Genomic DNA, 14,764 nt, shown 5'->3' on the forward strand with positions numbered 1-14,764 from the left:
GACTGCAAATTTTAGTCCGTAATTATGTTATATGTGGTCAAGCTTTTGTTTGAGTCAAATCTGGATCTGACCACAGATCTATATTGGTTGGACTGGCAGTTTGGGAATGTATTCTTTCTAGCAATCCATACTACCAATTCACACTTTCTAAGCCTAGCAAGTAACACGAGTTAAATTAGGTGTTTTTGAGCTGAACATCCACAAGTGTGCAGAAAACATGACCTTCTAGGACCTGAATTAACAGAATAAACCTAATAGTAACAAAACTAGATTTTAGGATTTCCAGACAAAATAGTTTTCACAATTAGACATTAAAACCAACTTGAATGTGCTAGTGCTGCAGCGACTGGGAATGTTAGTGTAGGCTAGTGTACAGTTTATAAAATAAAAGAACCGTATAAATAAAGATTAATCTCTTATGTTTATTACAGTAGCAGACTGAAAAACACAGTAATAAAGAGTTCAAATGGCAGCAGTGATTAATCATTTTTCAACCATCTCACTCTTTTTCTCTCTCTCTCTTACACACACACACACACACACACACACACACACACACACACACACACACAGACACACACACACAAACACACACACAAACACACACACAAACACACACACACAAACACACACACAAACACAAACACACACAAACACACACAAACACACACAAACACTGTGCTCTGTGCTCAGTGCTCAGTGATTGAAATATTGCTGGTTCAGAGTTCAGTGTGGCCAAAGGTGCTATTTGGGAGAAACTAAAATCTTGGCTAAATTTCCCTCGGAGCAAATAAGCTTCCCTCCTAAACCACAATCATCATCATCTCAGACCAACAAAGCAGTTTTTACACCATATTTACAACACCTTTCATTGAGATCATCATGTGCGTTTACGCTCGATTTCATATTGATCCCTCAGGCCTGGAACTGCCACAAAAACAAGGCTGCTCAAACATGGAGCGCACTGCCATCTAGTGGCGGTTGTGGAGCAATGCATCTGCAGGACTGGGTTTGTGCCAGAACCACCATCCAATTACCTGCCTTATTAACTAACATCCCAAACTACCGCTGATTACATTACATTACATTACATTTCATTTGGCAGACGCTTTTGTCCAAAGCGACTTACAATAATGAATTACAAAAGTAATAGGAATTTAGATAACCCATTTTAGATAGGGCTTAAAGGAGGTCGAAGGGAAATAAAAGGATAGAGAAGTGAAGGAGGGGAGGAAGGAAATGGGGTTAGAAGTAGTTAGTGTGTTAGAGGTGTTAGGAGAGTAAGTGCTCTTTGAAGAGCTCTGTCTTCAGGAGTTTCTTAAAGATAGTGAGAGATTCTCCTGATCTGGTAGTGGAAGGTAGTTTGTTCCACCATTGGGGAACTCTGTATGAGAACAGTCTGGATTGCTTTGTGTGAATGTTTGTTTGGCAAAGCGAGGCGACGTTCATTGGAGGAGCGCAGCGGCCGTGAGGTAGCGTAAGCCTTCAGGAGCGAGTGCAGGTAGGAAGGAGCCTGTTCTGTCATCACCTTGTAGGCGATTGTAAGAGTTTTGAATTTGATGCGAGCATCAACTGGTAGCCAGTGGAGCTCAATAAGCAGTGGGGTGACATGTGCCCGTTTTGGCTGGTTGAAGACCAGACGTGCTGCTGCATTCTGGATCATCTGGAGTGGTTTTACTACGCAGGCTGGGAGGCCAGTTAGCAGGGCATTGCAAACTGGCCGTTGATAAAGCCGTTGTGTAATTCTGACTGCTGGAGTGTCTTGTCCGGGCTTGAAGATTATGGCAGGTCGAATCAGCATAAGCAAGGTCTTTACAGACCCATCTCCCAGAAGAATGAGTGGTTGTCATATCTTCATAAATGTTCACTATCCGAGGAAATTCAGGGGCAAAAAAAGAAAACCACCCAAGGTTCTGGAGAGCAAAAGCCTGATTCTTAGCAAGACATTGGTAAATCAGACTCCTCTCACTCCTTTCAGGATCCTTTTCCTCTTCCCCCTAAAAAGAGAAAGAGAGAGAGAGAGAGCAAAACTGAATTAAAACTAGATCTGTCTAAATAATGATTATATCATCTTCAAATCATACATTGTGTTTTTACATTGTTCATTTTGTTTACTTAGTGAGGATAGCCTATAAACTTTTTTTCAGCCTATTTAAAGATTTTTATATTCCAGTTTTAGTGTCTTGATATTTTTCATCATCAAACATTATAGCTCTGGAAAACATTAAATGACTTAGAAATTTTGAGTTTCTTAGATTTTACCAAAGTGATGATCACAAGCCATCAAACCAAGCTGAACTGCTTGAATTTTTGCACCAGGAGTGGCATAAAGTTATCCAAAAACAGTGTAAGAGGGGTGGAGGAGAACATGCAAAAAAAAACTGTGATAAAAAAAGTTATTCCACCAAATATTGATTTCTGAACTCTTAAAACTTTATGAATATGAGCTTGTTTTCTTTGCATTATTTGAGGTCTGAAAGCTCTGCATCTTTTTTGTTGTATCAGCCATTTCTTATTTTCTACAAATAAATGCTTTTATTTGGAATTTGGGAGAAGTGTTGTCCGTAGTTCATTTTACTCAAGCGTATACATATAAATAGCGAAATCAGAGAAATTGATTCAGAAACTGAAGTGGTCTCTTTTTTTCCAGAGCTGTATATTATTACAATTAAAATAAAAAATGTCTTGTAAATATATAATTTTGGAGATTTTTTCAGTGTATTATAGACAATATGCTTGCTTTAGGATTTTCCACAGTGAAGACCTCCCAGTTTACACTTAGATTGAGTATTTTAACTGAATTATTGTTCACAGCTCATATTTTGCATATATCATACTTTGCATATATATTAACCTAATTAGTGAAAAAACAAGGATTCCACCTATATATCATCTTCTCTCTCACCTTCTGGGTGGGGAGACCATGCATTTCCACAGAACTGTATAGAGAGCCAGAATGAAGCTTATGAACAGCGCAGCAGCTATCGAACCTGCAGAGACAGATACACACACACACACACACTAATTAAACATTATTAACACACTAATATTTAATAAAGCCTGTTGTAACTTGAAAGTGTTAAGGAAACCAAAGTACTCTGTGAAGCATTTAGGTGCTCTCATCTGGGGTGCTGTTAACTTGTGGTTTCTGAGGCTGATAAACTCTGATGAACTCTTCCTGTGCAACAGAGGCAACTCTTGGTCTTCCTTTTTTGGGGCAGTCCTGATGAGAGCCAGTTTCATCATAATGTTTCTGATGTTTTTTACGACTGCACTTGAGGATATTTTCAAAGTTCTTGAAATGTCGACTGACCTTGATTTCTTTACTAAGTTGAGTTATTTTTGTCATAATATGGATTCAGATCATTACTTAAATAAGGCTATTCACTGTATACCAACTCTACATCTTTACCACTTTACAACTGATGCTCTCAAATACATTAAATGGGCAAGAAATTCAAGTAATTAGCTCTCGACAAGGAACAGTAGAACAATAAGAACACTGTATTGAAGCTGTTGTCTTGTTTTGCAGCATGCAATGATTGATGATCACATAAGCAACCAACAACTAACACTCAACTCCACTGTCTCAGCAAACAGCGGTGTGAGTCAGTTACTGTGGTAAGAAGCAGCACCCAGGTGTCACCTTCTGGAACCACACAGAAAAACACATGCCTGTACTGTTGTTGCCAGGGTATTTTGAGGTATTGTGGAAATAAGGATGACTACTACTCTCTGACATGTTGTAACACCACTTCACGAAAGCGATGGTGGCCACAGGGCACAGTGCAATACTGATCTCAGTCACACGAGGTAAATGCAGAAGCTTTCTGCAGGCTGGAGCTTGACAAGCTCTCAAACAAAACAGGGTTTGGTCTTCCTTGAAGAAGACCAAGAATGGCAAGAATGGCAACTTTTATTGGAAGTCAATGGAAAAATATTGTATATTATTTTCCCGGTTACCCATCAATTTATTTATTAATAATTTTATTTTTTTTAATAATCAGAGATGTTTCTCTCACTTTAAGAACAACTGCAAAAGTCATTATGTCAAAAAGCAAAAACCGGCAAAACTGGAGGTACAAGGTTTTTGCGTGACACGCAATATATATTACCTGCATTAAGCCTAAAGCCGGGCCTAAATTAAAACTGAAACTGTGTGTGTTACACTAGTTAGCTTATGCTACAGAAAGACACACAGGCAAAGACACACACACACACACAGGCAAAGACACACACACACACACAGGCAAAGACACACACACACACACACACACACAGGCAAAGACACACACACACACACACACACAGGCAAAGACACACACACACACACACAGGCAAAGACACACACACACACACACAGGCAAAGACACACACACACACACACAGGCAAAGACACACACACACACACACACAGGCAAAGACACACACACACACACACAGGCAAAGACACACACACACACACAGGCAAAGACACACACACACACACAGGCAAAGACACACACACACACACACACACACACACACAGGCAAAGACACACACACACAGGCAAAGACACACACACACACACAGGCAAAGACACACACACACACACAGGCAAAGACACACACACACACACAGGCAAAGACACACACACACACACACACACAGGCAAAGACACACACACACACACAGGCAAAGACACACACACACACACACACACAGGCAAAGACACACACACACACACACACAGGCAAAGACACACACACACACACACACAGGCAAAGACACACACACACACACACACAGGCAAAGACACACACACACACACACAGGCAAAGACACACACACACACACACAGGCAAAGACACACACACACACACACAGGCAAAGACACACACACACACACACAGGCAAAGACACACACACACACACACAGGCAAAGACACACACACACACACAGGCAAAGACACACACACACACGCAAAGACACACACACACACACAGGCAAAGACACACACACACACACAGGCAAAGACACACACACACACACAGGCAAAGACACACACACACACACAGGCAAAGACACACACACACACACAGGCAAAGACACACACACACACACAGGCAAAGACACACACACACACACAGGCAAAGACACACACACACACACACACACAGGCAAAGACACACACACACACACACACACACAGGCAAAGACACACACACACACACACAGGCAAAGACACACACACACACACACACAGGCAAAGACACACACACACACACACACAGGCAAAGACACACACACACACACACAGGCAAAGACACACACACACACACACAGGCAAAGACACACACACACACACACAGGCAAAGACACACACACACACACACACAGGCAAAGACACACACACACACACACAGGCAAAGACACACACACACACACACAGGCAAAGACACACACACACACACACAGGCAAAGACACACACACACACACAGGCAAAGACACACACACACACACAGGCAAAGACACACACACACACAGGCAAAGACACACACACACACAGGCAAAGACACACACACACACAGGCAAAGACACACACACACACACACACACACACACAGGCAAAGACACACACACACACACAGGCAAAGACACACACACACACACAGGCAAAGACACACACACACACACAGGCAAAGACACACACACACACACACACACAGGCAAAGACACACACACACACACACACAGGCAAAGACACACACACACACACACACACAGGCAAAGACACACACACACACACACACACAGGCAAAGACACACACACACACACACACACAGGCAAAGACACACACACACACACACACACAGGCAAAGACACACACACACACACACACACAGGCAAAGACACACACACACACACACAGGCAAAGACACACACACACACACACACACAGGCAAAGACACACACACACACACACAGGCAAAGACACACACACACACAGGCAAAGACACACACACACACACACACACACACACACACACACACACACAGGCAAAGACACACACACACACACAGGCAAAGACACACACACACACACAGGCAAAGACACACACACACACACAGGCAAAGACACACACACACACACACACACACACACACACAGGCAAAGACACACACACACACACACACACAGGCAAAGACACACACACACACACACACACAGGCAAAGACACACACACACACACACACACAGGCAAAGACACACACACACACACACACACAGGCAAAGACACACACACACACACACACACACAGGCAAAGACACACACACACACACACAGGCAAAGACACACACACACACACAGGCAAAGACACACACACACACACAGGCAAAGACACACACACACACAGGCAAAGACACACACACACACAGGCAAAGACACACACACACACACACAGGCAAAGACACACACACACACACACAGGCAAAGACACACACACACACACACAGGCAAAGACACACACACACACACACAGGCAAAGACACACACACACACACACAGGCAAAGACACACACACACACACAGGCAAAGACACACACACACACACAGGCAAAGACACACACACACACACACAGGCAAAGACACACACACACACACAGGCAAAGACACACACACACACACAGGCAAAGACACACACACACACACACAGGCAAAGACACACACACACACACACAGGCAAAGACACACACACACACACAGGCAAAGACACACACACACACACACACAGGCAAAGACACACACACACACACACACAGGCAAAGACACACACACACACAGGCAAAGACACACACACACACAGGCAAAGACACACACACACAGGCAAAGACACACACACACACAGGCAAAGACACACACACACAGGCTAAGACACACACACACAGGCTAAGACACACACACACAGGCAAAGACACACACACACAGGCAAAGACACACACACACAGGCAAAGACACACACACACAGGCAAAGACACACACACACAGGCTAAGACACACACACACAGGCTAAGACACACACACACAGGCAAAGACACACACACACAGGCTAAGACACACACACACAGGCTAAGACACACACACACAGGCAAAGACACCACACACTCAGTGAGCGCTAAATGCCTCATTGCGCTGGTGTGGTTGCATAAAGAAACTGAAGGAAGAAAAAACTGAGAGGGGGAAACATTCCAGCGCTGACAAGACAACCTGTTGGGTCCTGTGTGAACAATAACAGGAGAAAAAAACAAAACTCTTCCATCTTCCATTACTCACACTTTTACAAACACTGACAGCTTACAGCAGAACACAGCAGTGCCTTACGGTGAAAAGCAATACAGCTGTGCCTTGATTACATTTCGAGGTGTATTTTATTCAATTCAGCATTTAGTTTTAAAAAGAGTGAATTCTTGTGTATTGTTTTTTTAATAAAGAGATCAAGTGCAGTGAAATGTAATGTAATAGAGGTTTTGCATTTAATTTTTTCACGTATTCTGCATGTTACTGAGGGTAAGCAATGCATCTTGCATATTGCATTTACATTTTTCCATGGTAGTGTTTGCTTTTCAATTTGGCACTGATTACTCTCCATATTCTGGGTTCTCCCTACAGTAGGGATGGACTATTATTTGGGAAAAAAAATGACAAAAAAAAACAAACTATGCCTAACGTTTCTTGTTGTATTGTGCTTTGTTGGAAAGTCTGCTTCAGTAGAAGCAAAAAAAAAAAAAAAAAAAAACTTAATGTCAATCTATTTTGTAAACACCAAGACTCCAAATAAATTTAATGTAACAAAATAATCTACCAAACAATGAATATTTATTATATGACTAAAAATTGCAAATATGAACATTATTAATAAAAAATAACCATAAAGATTTACAGTAAATAGCAAAACAAACACAAAATGGACAACAGCAATATGGTACTAGCCAGGATAATAGCATGATATAAAATATCGTAAGTGAAATATCTAGCCCGTAATCTGAAACTACTGCCACTTTAAACCACCTCTCCCAGTAATAGTTTCCACTGTCTAACCTCAGGAACACAAGCCCAAAGCCAAGAAAATGCATTACAGGGCTCTTCTGCTTACCCACATATGACCACATACAGTTACAGTAAATTAAACAAGCAGTTTCAAGCCCACAGAAAACCTCTTGCCGCCACATCAGGGCATTAATGATCCCAAACCGTTACCACCATACATGTAGTGATGAATTACACCTGCTAAACTGGAAGTATTGGGCCCAAGTTGAAACCTGCCAATAAAGCATGTTTCTCTAATAGAGGCATGTTGCTACAACAGCAGTTCTACACTTAGAAATCCCTAAACCCCAGCAGCTACTGTTGCTACAGGGCTCAGTTTTAAAGCACAAACCCACACATGGGACTCAACAGTGTCAACAAACACTCGATGCAGATAAACGAAAGGACAGACAGACAGACAGACAGACAGACACGTAATTAGGGCAAAGGAAGGGAGGACAGGAATGGGACTGAATGTTCAGTACTTTACAGCTATATCTTACTATAATTTTACAGATTCTTAAAATGTGTGTTTGCTTTTTTCTGTGCTATTTGGTCAGAGGTGTTCAAACTCAGTTGCACACAACTGCATGTCTGTATGTATGTATATATGTATCTATAACTAATTTCATGAATGACTTAGTTTTGTAAGTTATCCGAATTTAAGGGTGTTTTCACACCTGTAATTCGTTTCTCTGGTCCGAATCAGTTGATGAGTTCATTGACCTAAACCTACATAAACCTAAACGCACCAAAATGCGCACCAATAAACCACGTGAGCAGGCTGTGTCCTCTGATTGGTCAGAGAGTAAATATAAATGTACGAAAATAAATAAATATAGCGAGAGGATTCTGGGTTCCAGCGCGAATATCTGTGTTTTAACACTGAACGCTGAAACGCTACGCTCTCAAACACAGTGTTTGGACGTTCAGCGCAAATGTACACATAGTAAACCGAGTCACGTGAACCGAGCAGTGAACGCAACACAGACCGCGCGTGCATGGACACAGCGTTTGTCCATAGCTGTGGTAATTAGCGTTATCTAGCTAATATATCAGTTTAAACTGCGCCGTATCAGCATTTTAGCTCAAATAAATGGACTTTATTTAATAGCTGTGTCTGATTGAGACCGGATTACGTTCTTAAAACAAGCAAACCGCTCCCGAGTTGTTTCATCCGCACCCGAGTGCGATTACTGTTTTCACACCTGCTCAATCGAACCACACTAAAGTTACAAACGGACCAGAGTTCGTTTTAACCGGACCAAATAATGCTGGTGTGAAAACGCCCTTAGTAATGAATTCTGCACCTAATCAGGGTCATTCATTTTTATTTACTTAACATTCATTTATTTATTCTTTTTTTTTTTAAAGGTAATTCTTTTTGTTTCATTTCATTTAATACTATAAAACTGTAAACAGATAAAGTATCTTAATTTGATCACTTATAAAGAAAAGAACTGCTAACTGTAAGAAGTGTTCTACAAATGAATGATATACATTGAACAATATACAATGTTTAAATATCTTATTCTGTAATTTTATAGCTCTTTCTTTTAAATGTATAACATTTTTAATGCTATCTTGGCACAATGTTTTGAGGCAATTATGTTTTTAAACGTATGTTATTGAAACAAGCAATTTTTTTTATTGAAATTCTATCTTTTTATATTGACTTTACATTAACAATTTTTATTGATATTCTATATAGTAGGATTTACATAGGTTTGAAGAGAGGAAACAAGGGTATAAAAACATTAGTTTACCTGGTATGATCCCACTACGTTTTGGGGTCTCTGTGAGCGGGGCTGGCGATGCCACTGTTGACCCTTTAGAGAGAAACAAGGGTTGAAGTAGTCTGATATCAAAGATAAAATATACAGGGATTTCTTTTTTCCTTTTTTTTTTTTTTACATTTTATCCCAAATGTAGCACATCAGTCAAGACATATTTACTACCTTAGTTTAACACTGCAACAAGGTGAGCAAGACTGTAAACAACAGCATACCATTGTGTGAAGTAAATGCCTAAACTATCACACACTTGCCACAAACCACGAAAACTGCTATGCCATCTCAAACAGATGCTTGTGGTTTCTGAACAAACAGATTATTATCCACATATAAAACAGTAAACAACGGCAAAAGACATTCATTTGTCCAACAACTTATAATTTTACATAACTTTACAGCTAACAGTCCATTATACAGAATTGGTTCCCTAGCCTAGTCCTGGAGGACCCCATGTCTGCACATTTCAGTATTCGCTCTGCCTCAAACATACCTGATCCAGCTAAACTGCTAACTGACAAACCTTTCAGCAGCTAAAGGTGGTATGTAAGATGAGGAAACAATTGAAACTGCAAGGCAGAAGGTTCTTCAGGACCAACGTTGGGAATAACTGACACAAACATTAGACTGTAGAAATAAGCTGGTCCATCTGAGAACACTTTATAACCTGATATGGTTTGGTATGTGTATTAATTTGGGCTTCAACACTGCAAAGCTACCCTTCAGGCTTATCATGAGAACTACATAACGATGCACAATAATGGGTGGTATAATACGTGCACCATTTAGCTGGCTTCGATATTGACCATTATGCATTTATTTAGCAAAAACAGAGCCCATTGAAAAGAACGTATCTTTAGATCAACTTTCCAAGTCCAGTGTCTGAATATTCATAATAATTAAAAGAGCAAGGCTCTTTAAAAAGCTGCCCATGCTTAATTATGCTATCCTATTATAACTGTATTAGTTGAACACACTTGTCTTAAAATACATTAATTGCAAAAATTGTAGAAAAATTAATTGTCCAGACCTAAACAGTTATCAGGACAGGTTAAATTTTTATAATTATTTGTTTGCAATGTTGGCCTTGTATCTCCACTGCAAAGCTATGGTAGCAAACATCAGTCACCACAAATGCCTTGGCTGATCAACTTTGATAGCTAGTTGTGTTTTGGCAACAACCTGCTGATATATATGACTCAATATATTGCTATTTATTGCGAAACAATAAGCTTGGGGGGAATTATGATTTGGTGATTTTTTTTAACACACATTTTAGAAAACTTGTCTCCAATCTTTATATGTAAACTATATATTTTTTGTAAGTTTTTAAAGAATTGTTACAGTATTGCAAAACTTGTCAATATATATATTTTAAATTTTAAAACTGTTATTCCCAAAGTAACAATTTAAATAATAAAAAAAACATAATCAGTAAATTAAATTGGTTTAAGTGATTACCATTTCGGAGTAAGTTTGTGAGGGAAGCCTGCGAAGGACCCGGGAAATGTACCTAGGAAAAAGCAGAGGAAACTCACTAAGATAGAGGAAAAAACACTATAAATGATAATTTCAGCTCAGAAAATCACTGGGACAAGCAAACACTATGAATAAACCTGCCCGTCCTGTTACAGGGGGTCACAACACAAGCCACATTTCACAGATGCTTTCCTGGGGAGTTCCCTCTATTGATAAAAGGGCAAACCAGTTTATTTACTACTAATGCTAAAGTTTCTTAACCTCAATCAGTTCTACTGAATCAGATTAAATTCCTGAAAGATACATGCATTTTCTCAATAATTGTGAAAAGAAATAGAAGCAAGGATTAATCAGCAACAGCTAATGTGCTAAAGGAATTAGATTTCTCTGTAAGCTCCCCATAGTTTTTCCCTGTTAGAACACAGCATGTGGAGCAGTATTGATTAATTGATAAATAATAATCGATAATTAATCAATTCTAAGCATTCTACACAAGCAGGAAACCTTACCATCAAACAGCTAAGCAGACAGCCCTTCTAACAGGCTACTCGCAAATGTGGGAAGAAAAAAAAACTGCACTACATTTTATTTCAATACAGTTTTTTAAAAAATTAATCACACCATTTAAATGAGTAAATCCAATTTTGAAAAACAGTATTTTTTAAATGTATTTTATTATTATTTTTAAGTTTTTATACACACTTAAATATACATCTTTACTTACACTAAATGGTGTTACACGGGTAGGGAAATTAAGTAATAATAGCTTTCCCAAGGATTCTTATTGGTGTAGTTTGGTGCATTAAAAATTACTCAAATAGTTTTTTGTTGTTATCTAATAGACATGCTTACAGTACGTCCATCCAACATAACAAACTACAAGGGAACAGCTCAGGGTCAGACTTAAATAACCCAGTCTGAAGAAAACCCTAAGGGTTGCCCCATGCAGCTCTTCATCTTTCAAGTTAAAAACTCCACCAACATGAAATCTGGAAAAAGTGATCAGGTATTCCAATGGACCACAGGTCCTAAACCGAAGAGTTACCATCCTGCAGAGTAAGCCTCTATTCCAAATCTAACACACCCCATTCAACTAATCAAGCGCTTATGCAGGCAGTAATTAGAAGGGTCAGGTGGGATTGATCAGCACTTGGTGCTAAAGTCTGTTGGAAATTAGCTCTCCAGGAGCAGGGGTGGTGAACCCTGAACTAAACCAAATCCTGAGGGATGTCCTTAAAGATCTTCCATATGAGCAATGTAAAATACTGAGATTAAATCTAGATCTAATGTGTTTTATCAATGAAAACAACCACTTTCAAATCACAGTGTTGGGTCTTTGTCATTTCTGAACATAATATTTTCTCAATGTGAAATCTATCAAAGGATGATCACATGGATCATCAAAAACATTTAAGTGATGTGTTCTTTAAACCCTTCCTAGAGTGCAATCGATCAATCAACACTTAATTGGGGGTTAGGAGGTAAATGTATATTAGTTTGATTAACATAGACAGACATTGCTTCTGTCAGAAACCTGTAAAGAATTCTTAAGTGGCAGTGATTTTCATATTTTACACTACCCGAACTGAAATACAAGAACATCATTTTTGCACTGTGGTTAATATAATAGCTGCATGTACTAGTTCATCTCAAAACATAAAATATAATGAAGGGCTGTAAGGATTTTCAGGGACAACACTGCACTGACTTTAGACAACACAGTGGATCAACACCAGCAGATGAGTTGATCCTCCAAACCAGCACTGCTCAGCAGCAAATTTTGCATTTTATTTGGAAGAGTGGAGAGACACACAGATCAAGCTGCTTGAGGTCTAGTGTAAAGTTTCCACAATCGGTGATGGTTTGGAGAGCCAGGTCATCTGCTGGTGTTGATCCACTGTGTTGTCTAAAGTCAGTGTAGTGTTTTCCCTGAAAATCTTACAGAATTTCATGCTTCCTTCTGCTGACAACTTTTATGAAGATGCGGATTTCAATTTCCAGCAGGACTTGGCACACTGCCACATTGCCAAAAGCACCAATTGGTCTTGACACTGATTTTCGGATTATCATTGGCTGTAAGCCATAATCATTAACAATAAAAGAAGTGAATACTTAAAATAGATCACCCTGTGTGCAATAAATCTATATAAAAAGTGAAGTTTTCTTCTTTAAATGTTTTGACGTGCACTAGTAAAGTTGAAGTGGGCTGCTTACTATTACTACTAAAAGAACTGAGCTTAATAAATCGCAATCGAGAATTGCTCATGTATTTGAAGAATAGCCCTACACTGAAATATAATTACATACATACATACATACATACATACATACACACACAAACACACACACACACACACACACACACACACACACAAACACACAAACACAAACAAACACACACACACACACACAAACACACACACACACAAACACACACACACACACACACACACACAGTGTGGTATTATAGGATATAAAGTGGACACAGGCCAGAAAGCTTGATCAAGAGATTTTTCAAGCACCAAACTGATTATGTCTCTTGCAGCTCTTCATTGTGGGAATGCAGAACCCCCTGATTAAATCTGCATCCAGAGTACTGTCCAGATAAACAAACAAACAAACAGTACTTTGGAGTTCATTTCAATCAATCTCAATCGAGCAGTGGGTGACCAGGCCTCTTAACTGGTTTCATGTGAGAAACGAGGGGTTAACAGAAGCTGTGGAGGGGCAGACTTTAAGGGGGAGGAGAGCATGACCCAGCACCATTGTTTGACCAAGATAAGAGTGCATTGCATTGCTGAAAGTTTCCACAACATGCTGGAGGACAGGAAACGATAGAGAAATAGAAAGCAAGTGTGTGTGTTTGCGAGTGTTGGGTGGGGGGCATTAATGAAGCTCTAAATTTATATGACTATATTACTGCACAAAAATAGCACTAATATAAATATATAACTGCTAATAATGAGTTATTAGCCTACTGCCTCACACAAACACACACTTGCTGTGGCTTTAAACCCCCACCCTGCCTTTATATTTCATGTTAAACGATGACACACTTCATTTAAGATATTTCAGGTGTTTCTAACCCATGTTTAAAGAGTTACTTCACACCAGTCTGAGGATGGTATACTACTTCCACCAACCTGGGTGTCTGAACACGTGGGGAGAAACAAAAGAACCGCTCATATTAACGCAGAGCGTGAATAATAAACAAGAGCAGCGACTTTACCTGAGACAGGTTTCCGTCTCGCAGCTCGTCATAAACTGTGCTGGTCCTGTTCTTCAGCTCCATCCACATGCTGTAACCCAGCTCCTCGCTCAGCGCGAGCTCTCATAATAAACAGCCTCCGAGCGAGGGCTCGAGCTGCACGGAGTAAACGCGGTGGGCGTGGCGAAACGAGGAGAGCGCTGTTGGGGGCGTG

The 14,764-nt window shown here is 40.1% G+C and overlaps 1 protein-coding gene across 2 annotated transcripts; it reads right to left on the reverse strand.

Moving 5' to 3' along the window:
• Positions 1-402: 402 nt before the first annotated feature.
• On the reverse strand, positions 403-14,715 carry sb:cb288 (uncharacterized). 2 transcript variants are annotated; one of them, XM_049485926.1, is made up of 5 exons: positions 14,572-14,715; positions 11,325-11,376; positions 9,840-9,902; positions 2,906-2,990; positions 403-1,997 (listed from the first exon to the last, which is right to left on the reverse strand). In XM_049485926.1, the coding sequence occupies exons 1-5, from the start codon at positions 14,638-14,640 to the stop codon at positions 1,955-1,957; spliced, it is 312 nt and encodes a 103-aa protein (XP_049341883.1). In that variant the 5' UTR covers positions 14,641-14,715; the 3' UTR covers positions 403-1,954. The 2 variants fall into 2 exon arrangements, with proteins under 2 accessions (XP_049341883.1, XP_049341884.1); XM_049485927.1 differs by lacking the exon at positions 9,840-9,902.
• Positions 14,716-14,764: the final 49 nt, after the last annotated feature.

This window comes from Astyanax mexicanus, chromosome 12 (genome assembly GCF_023375975.1).
Source record: "Astyanax mexicanus isolate ESR-SI-001 chromosome 12, AstMex3_surface, whole genome shotgun sequence".
In the NCBI taxonomy this organism is placed as follows: Eukaryota; Metazoa; Chordata; class Actinopteri; order Characiformes; family Acestrorhamphidae; genus Astyanax; species Astyanax mexicanus.